At 38.5% G+C, this 11,148-nt stretch overlaps 1 protein-coding gene across 1 annotated transcript in view; it reads right to left on the bottom strand.

Annotated features, from left to right (window-relative positions):
* Positions 1 to 908: 908 nt before the first annotated feature.
* The window catches only part of LOC117057608 (vomeronasal type-2 receptor 26-like), a 21,687-nt gene continuing 11,447 nt past the window's right edge, over positions 909 to 11,148 (bottom strand). Inside the window, exons 3-6 of the mRNA XM_033168451.1 lie at positions 5,235 to 6,071; positions 4,602 to 4,829; positions 2,360 to 2,486; positions 909 to 1,813 (exon numbers count right to left, since the gene is read on the bottom strand). Coding sequence (XP_033024342.1) covers positions 909 to 1,813; positions 2,360 to 2,486; positions 4,602 to 4,829; positions 5,235 to 6,071 — 2,097 coding nt within the window. The remainder of the gene's footprint in view (positions 1,814 to 2,359; positions 2,487 to 4,601; positions 4,830 to 5,234; positions 6,072 to 11,148) is intronic.

Raw genomic sequence — 11,148 nt, 5'->3', positions numbered from 1 at the left:
AGAACATTCTTTATGTATGCCACAACAGCTGCTAGGATTTTAATAGCTAAAAACTGGAAAACTGAAGAACTACCAACAGTGGAAGATTGGCAGATGAAGTTGATTGAAAACATGGAACTCGTAGAACTGACCGCGAAACTCCGAGACCAGAGGGAAGAAACGGTGCAGGAGGATTGGAAGAAATTCAAAGACTATTTGAAACGACGTGAAAAGATAGACATTTGAAATTAAAATCAGAGGATATATAAGGCTACAGTAATGCCAGAAGTTAGATTAAGATAGGATATAAGAAGTAGTTAGAAATATGTTATGTTTATTTTTATTAGAATTAAGATTAGAGTTAAATGATGATTAATATTTATAAAGATTAAGATTAGAAGAGAAGGATGATTTTACATTGTTATAAAGTTACTAAAGAAGATTAGAAATGAACGCAGAAGAGAGGATGTGAGGAGGTCCCAAAACAATGTTAGGAATAGGATAAGGATAGTTAAATAAGTGTTTGTTTGTTAAGATTTTTGTATTTTTTGTAGTTTTGTAGTGTTTGTTGTATTTTGTATTTTGTGTGTGTTTTATTGTTAAAATTTAATAAATTCTTATAAAAAAAGAAGATAATTCCTCTAGCAGGGGCGTGGCAATTATTATATCATGTATAATATTAAATGTTTTTTAATGTTTGGTGGAAGCCACCCAGAGTGGCTGGGAAGACCCAGCCAGATGGACGGGGTAAAAATAAATTATTATTATTATTATTATTATTATTATTATTATTATTATTATTAGTGTACGAATCATTGTAGTTTTGACAAGTTCAGCACCCCACGTTGGTTCAAAATGCCATTGGATAATTGCCAAATGTAGACCAAAACAAACTCATCAAACTCAGGAGCTACCATGCCAAATATTCTTTAGGCTTCTTTGTTACATTTTAATTGTTCTCTGTTGTTTAACTCAGGCCTGAACACAATTATGTAGCATTTGGGGGAAAATATACAAAAAAGTAGCCCAGCACAAGATGATAAGATAGCAAAGAGCTCCACAGCTACCATGTATTTTCCTCTGGTACTCAGATATGCTGGGACAAATGATATCCAAACACTGCAAAAGACCACCATGCTGAAAGTGATAAATTTGGCTTCATTGAAACTGTCAGGTAACTTCCTAGCAAGAAATGCCACAGTGAAAGTGACAGCAGCTAGGAAGCCCATATACCCCAAGACACCATAAAACATGGAAACTGAGCCCTCTTTACACTCTGCTATGATTTTTCCCATCATGGAGTGCATATCTGTATGTGCATATGGTGGAGAAGTGCTCAACCAAAAAGCACAAATTCCTGTTTGAACAGAGGTGCAAGAAAGTACAATAGATTTTCCCAGGCTGTTCCCCAACCATTTTCTCATCCTTGATCCTGGTTTGGTGGCCATAAATGCCAGAACCACAATGATGGTTTTTGCTAAAACAGAGGAGAGAGCCACGGAGAATATGATGCCAAAAGCACTTTGTTGAAGAAAGCAACTCACCTGTCCAGGCTGTCCAATAAAAAGGAAAGAGGAGAGGAAACAAAGGAGGAGTGAGATGAGAAGAACGTAGGTTAGACTTCGATTATTGGCTTTGACTATGGGAGTGTTTTTGTGCTTAATAAATATTACCATTATCAAAGCTGTGGTGAAAGCAAAAGTAATAGCAGAGAAAACTAAAGTCATCCCTAAAGGTTCTTCATAAGAGAGGTAGGTTAAAACTTTGGGAATGCACTGGCTCTGATCCAGATTTGGATATTCATCTTCTGGACATCTAGTGCAAGCATCCATATCTAAAAAGTGGAATTGACAAAAGATGTTACATTGAATATTGTGAAATATTTTGTACACTTTGTATTCAGTATTTATCTATTACTTTTGTATATTTCTATGTGTAAGTCTAGGTCCTGATCACAACAGCCAATGTCAAAACATCACTATGAGCACAGAGAATTGGGGCTTTGTCTGTTGCATACCTTGTATGCAACAGGGTAATTTGGAACAGGAAATTTCTATGATGTTGGTGTAAAGTACTAAAGTGGACTCAAAACCCTTGAACATTCGCACAATGCCATTTTACCACCTCCTGCCTTTATGTAGAAGACTTGAGATGGTCTCTCCCAAGGTGAGAGACACTGAGAGTCACAAAGGAAGGAGAGTCTGGTCAGCTATTTAAGCTGAATCGACTCACAAACCGCTTCCTTCTCAGCTGCAGTGCTCTGCCTCCCTCTACAACATGGAGTTTGCTATTGGTTTTTTCTCAGGAGTTGAGTTGGAATTTGGGGGCTAACTGTATGATACATCATGCATTTGACCCCTGTGACAAACTTTTTTCCTACCTGTTTGGTTGGAAATCTTTCCTTCTGGACATGGAACACAATCATAACAGCAAAATGGCTTCCCTTCTTTCTCTTTTCTTCTGTGACCAGGGCGACACTTGTCATTACACACAGAAATAGGAAGAACCTACATAGAAAAATTAGGGATTGAGACAGTGTATGTCTCTCTCCCTTTCTCTCTCTGTGTGCTTGTTCTAAAACTAGGTACTATGAGATGGAACAACTGTTGGCAATTCATGTATTCTCTTCCTTCATGATTTCCTTCACCATTCTGTCATTTCGTACACATGTTCTTACATTTCTTACACATGGCCCATGAACATTTCATGTATTCTGCATTGTTAATTTTTCCCCCCTGGTTATAAACTATTATGTCACAGAACTTTATCTTCTTAAGCCTCAATGAGATTTTGTTTGTGTATAAAGTGGCTCATAATTGTTGTAATAATAATAATAATAATAATAATAATAATAATAATAATAATAATAATATATGACAAAATGAGATCTCCAGTGACCTCATTCAAGTTAAAGCAACCCAGGGTACATACTAGAAACCTTGAAAACATTCATCAAATGGAGAATGGGGTACCCTTGAGGCTGATGTAGAGGCAGAAGCGGATGCAAATTACAGTTGCTTGACTACTACTGGGACACAATATTGGCAACCAGTCACACCACTGCTGAGAGAATGGCACTGGCTACCAATTTGCCGCTGGCCCATGATTAAGGTGCTGGTCTTCTTGCATAAAGCTCTACCATGATAACTGTCTTACCTATTATATACCCACCGATCACTGTCCTCTGCATGTGAGGGCCTCCTGCACATACCATTTTATAAAGAGCTCCTTTCAACATAATGTAGGAACTGTGTCTTTAGTGTTGTGTCACCTACTCATTGGAATTCTTTACTCTTGAATATTAGACAGACACTGCCTGTTGGCTTTTTGGTGCTTGCTGAAGACCTTCTGCCAACAAGTTTTTAAATTGAAACCTTGCACAGTCTGCATCTGTATTATTATTATTTTTAAAAATCACTTATTATTTGCCACATTGAGCCCCTTTGAGATGAAGGCCAGGTTATAAATTAATTAATAAAATACTAAAATGCTTGAAACCATAAAGCGTGGCTAACTTTTTTCAGCTACTTAAAAGAAAAAAAGTATTTTGGGGAATAGGTTTGGGAAATCAGTCTGAATGATCTCCCAAGGAAAATACCCAGAGAAATATGTTACACTGGAAGTAAAATAAAAAATTAAATGAAATAATTGTGGGGGGTGTCCAACTGTAGGAGAAGCTTAGCTTGTTTTCCTTTGCTTGGCATGATAAAGCTTTTTGTAACTAAAGGGACAGACAAGGAAATGTGATTTGTTGGTTAGAAGTAGGGATATTTCTTTCTCACATGCCCTCTGATGCCCCGAGATGACACCGAAAGGGTTTGTGAAAGTGTTCAAATGATTAGCTCTCCTGAAACTGATTCTGAAAGAGACAAAGACTTGAATTCCCTAGTAGGAAAATACAATGCTGTGATATTTGTGGTTCTATTCCCATTGGGGCCTGGGAAGATATGATGGGCAGTGATATCCCCATATATTTTCCTGCTTGTATTTTATGAAACTCTACTTGTAAACCATTAGTAGGTGAAGACTGAATAAGCAGCACACACCAGGGTCATCTTAGTGTTAATGTTCCATTTTTTGAATCCCCCTTCCTAGGTAGTTCTGCTGCCAACCATTTTCTCTTTTGCAGGCAGTTCAAAACACTCTTCTTTCAGAAGGCCTGCTGCTATTGATTTATTCACAGTCTTATTTATTTTCTGTGTACAATTACATTATTTGTTCTTATTTTATTTCTGTATTGTGAATGTAACATTTGATTGATTGGCTGTTGTTTTATCTGTAAACTTCCCTGGGATCATGTAAGGAAGGATGGGAAATCAATGGAAATACTATACACGTGAAATTAAGGCTATGAACCAACTTCTTAAGCTTATTGTGAATATATGTACAGATTAGCCTTACATTACAAGCATTTCTGGAGTCTCCTGTAACCCTGTTTAAATTAAACCAACCCAGGGTACATATTGGAAGTTGAAAGTCTTGATACCTTTTGCTAATTGCAGAATGGGGTTCACTGATTGGAGTGTATGTAACAATATTGGGGTGGGGAGTCATCAGGCACATTTGAACAACCTATTTCCAGTTATTAGGAACAAAGATATTTACAAGTCTTCCTAGCTCACCTGCTTAAAGGTTCTATGCCACACAATGCTTTCATCCTGAATGGTTAACTCCTTGCCTGGAGGAGCTTGAAGATCCAGCCTTCCAATTTTGACTCTGACAAAAGATTGATTTGGAAACATTACCCAGTTGGTCACATCAAATCCTGCCATTAATTCTCCATTATCATTAAGCTGTACTGTCTTCCCAGCACTGTTGTTGAATGTGAGATTTCTTAGAAAGGGATGGAGCTACATTCAAAAACATAGAAAGGGGTAAAATGTTTGAATCCTCAGAATGGTGAATACAACCATAATTTTCAGAGAGGTGTGCACTAGTTGTGTGTGTGTACACACACTGCAATAGCCAGTCCAGACATTTTTTGAAATAAAAAGCCCTTAATTTAGTTTCACCATAAAAAATTCATTCTAATACTAATTCATAAAATACTATAGAATTTATTAGTGAAAGTGCAATGGCTTACATAGCAACCAGGGAAGCAAGACATTGTCACAAAGCTATTTGATAGGAAAGAAAAAAGCCTTGAATGTAAGATCTGTTTATGTCCATGAGATTTTTTTACCAACACAGCTATGGAATAATATGGTTTTTTGGCCACCCAAGAACAGTAAATACTGTGCTGTTTGTAAAGTTACCTGCCATGGGTGCAAATTCTTCAAATGCACTCTAGCCACCTGTGATTTCTGTTTGAATCTAGATTGATATATAGCATGTAGAGCATGTGCCACTGAGTGAGGAACATTGTATACAGCATAGCTGCTGCCAGTCATGCTCATTTCAAAGATTTGTAATGGAAGACTCTCCAATTTCTCCTCTCCCGTGCAACGTTTCTTAAGATCTTCACCCACATTATTATTTTTCAATGAGCAATTGAAGGTCTTTTCCCAGAAATCCTTGATCAAATCGTTTTGTTGTTCCTCAAAAGGATTTAGACTCTGAAGAAATGTTCTGAATCCCAGGGGTTCATTTGAGTGTAGAGATATAGATAAGGCACCCTGTAAATTGCTCATATTCCACCTCTTTTCATTGGTGGTTTTGAAATCCCAATGACTTGTCACAAGCCATACTTTACCTATAGGAAGTTGTGCCATTTGAAGATACACAGTCAAAATGTCCATCACCACGGATTTACCATAGACCACAAAAACATTGGCTTTGGTTGTCATGACAATTGAAATTTTATTAAATTCAATGAACAGCAAATCTGACATTCCATCAATATAAGCCAATGGCAATATCCTATGTATAAAATCAACACAGATGTAATTCAGGGTAAGCTGTGGAATTAATGCTTCCAAAAAAATTTCTCCAATCTTGTATTTCATAGTAAAGACACTAATCCATGTCCATTTGAAATGCAAAAGTAACTTAACCAATCCATTGTACTCATGGACATCATTAGGGACCATCTGGTACAGGGAATGGTACAGTCTTCTGTCAGTTATCCTTGAGTCAAGACAGTCATAGGTGAGCTAAAAGCAAACACATATATGATGTGAATAGCACAGAAAATGTGTGGATTAAGGGTGTGCATTGCTAATATGGATTTCTTTTGTCCACAGCCACTGCTTTGGGTTAAATGAATGTTTCATTTACCAGGGAAAAATAATGATAGCATCTTCAGATGAAGGGCAGTATACAAATTTAATAACTACCACTACTACTACTACTACCAACACCTCCACCACCAGCAGATGCATAGCAGGATATATTTAGATGACCTTCTCATTAGAAGCAATGGGTTAGATGCATTTTAAACTGGTTTCATTTAGTTCACATCAATGGATATTTCAAGCCAAGGCAATCTTGATGCATTTAACTTGAAATAATCTAAATAAACATAATTTAGGGCGTAATCCACTGGTTCCTGGCAAGGTGTCTCAATATCATAGGGATTGTCTGATATTCTTCTCCAAAGAAGTGCAGGAGCTCATCCTACAGAAAGGGAGTAATGCTCCTCCAAGCCCCCTCTCCGCTTATCAATAAGACACAAACCTTTACAGAACAAATAACTTTGAGGCAGACTGCAGCAGAACTGAACAGACCTACTGCTCAGTGTCTCTAACACAAAAAGACTGTTATAAATTGACATAACTTACACAACTGCCTCATGCACAAGGTATATGACCTCACAAGATTCTTTGTTTGAATGTTGCAGCCCTTGTGTGTATTAGCCCTTTACTTAGCATTTTGGATGCTCATATCTCACACAATCTCAGTACTATCCTCAAAAACACTCACCTGAGGAATCTTGTACATGTTTATAATAGTGGCCAAATTGAAGGAGAGCTCAGTGGACTTTGTCCCAAGAATGGCCATCAGATTGTTCTGGCGATCACATTTATAATTTGGAGCTGAAATATGCCTTGGAGAAAGTAGGTCCAGTGAGAGTTTATAAGTAACCTCAACCCTGTGCATGCTATCATAGATGCGGAACCCCAACGTGATGTTAGGCAAAATATGGTGATTTTTGTTTATCTCCTCTACAGCAAATACAAAGGCAAGAACCTCCTGGTAGTTTTTTGGTACCACACTGCAATACAAATTAGATTTGATATAATAAACAGACTGGGGGGGGGGAGAGACCCAAATAAGCACACAGAAAATTACTTCTCGTATTTTTTATCACTTCCATGAAATAACACAGGCTGATCTATTTATTTAGTAGCAACAATCTTCTACATTCATTAGAAGATCTGCTGTGCACAGAATATTTCCTGTATTACAAATTGCAGTGTAAGGTGTTCTTTACTGCAAATCCATTGCAACAAAGCCGTTGCAAGGATTTTTTTGATAGACTTATATTCTTATGAACACTTCAGAAAAAAGTATTTTCATATGCTCTACAGATTCTAAAGCTGTGAAATATTTCTGGTCTACAACTCATGGACATCCAATGGAATGTTTCCATCTTCTGGCGAGGTCACCATCACGGGCGGTCGTGGGTTGCCTCGGCAGCGAGGCGACCCAGTCCAGCCCGGGGGTTGGAGCCCCGCTACCGCTAAGCGGGGCTCCGGTGAGGCGCGGGAAGAGCGTCCCGCGCCTCGGGCTCCCCGGCGGGCCCGCTAGGCTCCGTACCCTTCCCTCGTTCCCCCTGTAAAGGGGGAGTGGGGGTGAAGGGAGCGCGGACCTGGGCCATTAGGGGATATGCCCCAACCGGGCGGAAAAGCGGCGAGTGCTGGCCGTGACGAGCGACGACGTTCTCCCTGTAGAAGATGAAAGGAAATGAAGCCCGGTGGTTGTGAGTACTTGACTGGATTAAATTTGTGGACTTAACGATCCGGGAGGTTTCAGGGAAAGGAAGTCTGCCTCCCTCCCTTCGGCGGCAAGAAAATAACGGTTTATGATACTGTTGCTACCAAGATGGTTACAATGTTTGGATTTTTTTATAAGTGAGACTATTTACATCTCCCTTTGGGGAGGAAGAGGATGGAGAATATCCCTCTTTAAAGTTATGGTCTTTGCGCCCTGGTTTCAGGGAAAATGGCTGCGAAAAGTCTGAGCCGAAGTGGAAAACTACTGGTATAAGATGGAAAACATCGAAATAGAAACTGAAATTTGATACCTATGCCCGATCTTACCATGTTGGGCTTTGTCTTTGAACTTGTTTTGAACTCTGGACTAACTGATGAACAAAGGATTATTATTTTGAAACTGGAACTGCTTAATCAGAAAGTGAAGGTTTTGAGTGGGGATATGAAGAAAAATTTACTTCCCACAGAGGAGACCTTTCAGGTATTTGACATTATGGAAGAGAGCCTTGGCAAAGAGCTGAAGGGGATGATTGAAGAATTGAGAGAGATGGCTTGGCGACTCCCGGAAAAAGAAACGTCCTTCGGCAGTGGCAGCCCCGGGACGGTGAAAGAAGAAGAATGCAGCATTGAATGGGAGAAGCTGAAAGAAGATGAACAGTGTACCCTGATGTTCGATGCAAGGACTGTTGGGGACTGTGTCTGGATCTGTGGACGCATAAGGAAAGAGGACAATTTGAGGAGTGGTTCCGGTGTAAGATGGAGAAGGACAATGGATAGAGGGGGGATAGGGTGAAGTGTATTAAGTGCAGAATATAAATGGTTTGTTATGGTAATCTGAAATCGGAGGGTTAAGACATTAAGTTTTATTTTATTTTCTAACAAGAAAAGGGATATTTTGAATTTTTTGTTATTAGCAGCAGTTTAAGGGATAGAAGAAGTTTGCTTAGATCTGATATAAGAATAATTTGTTAAGATATAAAGTTTTGTTATTAATTATTATGGATTAAGATGATTGTTTAGATTTGAATTTTCTTTAAATGAATTCAATTTTTAGAGAGATGAAATTATTAAAGTAGAATCTGGATTTGGAACCGAAGGAGAGAAGGCAGGGGAAGTCAATTGTAAAGATTCGGAACTAGAATTTTTTTTTGTGTGTGTGTGTAAACAAGAAGAAGAATCGTGGTTATGTTTGTATTTGTTTTGTATAAATGTGGGTGGGTGATGGTATTCTTTGTTATGAAAAATACCAATAAATTCTTTATAAAAAAAGGAATGTTTCCAGGGTAGGGCTATCATGTGCATTATTTACAAATGAATCTGAAAACACGTAAACTTGTGCTATATTCCTTTATTTGCTTTATTTACACAAATGAATCTTGAGCAATTTCTCTGAGATAAAAACATTAATTCTACAGAGAGGGAAAAGAGGGTGACTTACATGAGTTCCTTTTGGGGTGCTAAAAGAGGCTGTTCAGATGAAATTATAGGCAAGTGCATCATGTAGAACCGAGAAGCAATAAATACAATGACAATATTTCCTGGCTGAGAAAATTCCTGTGAAGTGACGTTACTTACTTTGCATTGGTCAAAACGGGTGTTCAAGCTGGAAAGAATGGAATGGCTCTTGCTTACAATATGAGGGAGAAAACCAAGCAGCAGTATCAATAACATCAACATTTTAGGGACAAAATGCTCCTTCCAGACACACATGCCACTGTTTTCTTCAATGTCATTTTTATTCAGATGAGTCTTGTTTCAACTTAATTTGAACAACATGTAACCCCCTTCTTACATTGATCAGTTGGAGTAAGAGGGTGGCTGCATCCATCTCATCTGCTCCTGTTTCATGTATTTAATTGGGGTTTTTTTACCTTAAAAATTCTTTTTAATGCACCTCAGTTCTTGACTGCAAGATTGTGCAAATTTTTCTACCTGCACACGGAAGTTGTATTTTCTTTACCAGCAGTGAGGCACTGCTGGGAGAAACAGGTTCAGTGAGGTGCAGATCGTTCAAGCAACTCAAAATATGTTTAGTCTGGAAGAAACCAAAGCACACCCAAAGACTGCAAACTTATCCTAAATCTATTAGAGCTCAGAATGACAGGGCCTTGCCTGCTCTTTCTGCTTTGGGACAGCTCTGAGAATTGGAGAAGACTCGTATAAGTACTTCTATTGTTGTGGTTTATTTTCTCCAGGCCTTGAACATACATTTGCTGGGATTTGTTCAACAGGGTAATTATATGCTCATAATTATAGGGGTGATAATCAATTCCCCACCTGCAGAATTTGCTCTCTCTGCTACATACAGAAAAACAACTGGAAAAACAGTGGGAGTTGAACAGTCTGCTAAACTTGTATTGTATACCCAGCAAGTGTCCCAGAAAAATTGTGACATCCCATTTTTTATCATGAGAGACCAGTGGCATTTTTGGTCACCCAGGTCTTGCATGATTTTGCACCACAACTTTCCTTTTCTAAAACCCCCACTTTTTTAGGGGTTGGGGGCGTGCAATCTTGCACAGTGCCCGCAAACACAAAATTTTGGGGCACCATCCCTTGGGGGAATTGTCTTGCCAAATCATGTCAGATCATGGCAACCAAAAACACCACCATTCTTTCACAAGAAAAAATGGAAATATGTTGTCCAATAATATTTTGTCCTGGGTTTTACTATCACCGTGTTGGAGGGTGTGGTATTATATTTTCCCAAAATCAAAGTAGAATCATTCATTTGTGTTTGTTCAATGTGGTTTCTATTCTCTTGTAAATAGAGAAACTTATCAGTAATAACATGAATAATATGCACAAATTCTAATGAATTTAAGTTGAAAAAGAACTCTGCCATTTTATTTTCCTCCCTCTATGAACATTAAATAATATGTGATAATGACTTGTCTTTTTATTAACATATATCCTAATAGGCAAGTATCCTAGCACAATTCAACCAGGCTCTTATATAAGTGGTTTCTTGGCTGTGCTCCTTCACGTATTGTATAGAAAGATGTGCCAAAGTCATGCTGAGGTGCCTTGAGACAGATTTACTTAAAGGCAAGGCAAGGCCCTTGCCTTGAGCACTAGATGAGTTTTCCCCTAAATGATATAGTTTGTCCCAAGGAAATAGAAAACGAATACTGTATATACTTGAGTATAAGCCTAGCTTTTCAGCACATTTTTTGTGCTGAAAAAGCTGCCCTCGGCTTATACTCGAGTGAGGCGGGCGATGGGGGCGGCGAGAAAGAAGCCCTTTCTCTCCGCTCGTGCCACCACCCGCTCTCCCCAGTCAACCATTCCTTAA

The sequence above is a fragment of the Lacerta agilis genome, chromosome 14 (genome assembly GCF_009819535.1).
Source record: "Lacerta agilis isolate rLacAgi1 chromosome 14, rLacAgi1.pri, whole genome shotgun sequence".
Classification (NCBI taxonomy): domain Eukaryota; kingdom Metazoa; phylum Chordata; class Lepidosauria; order Squamata; family Lacertidae; genus Lacerta; species Lacerta agilis.
Note: the sequence above shows the minus strand (reverse complement) of the source record. Positions and strands in the feature narration are given on the sequence as shown.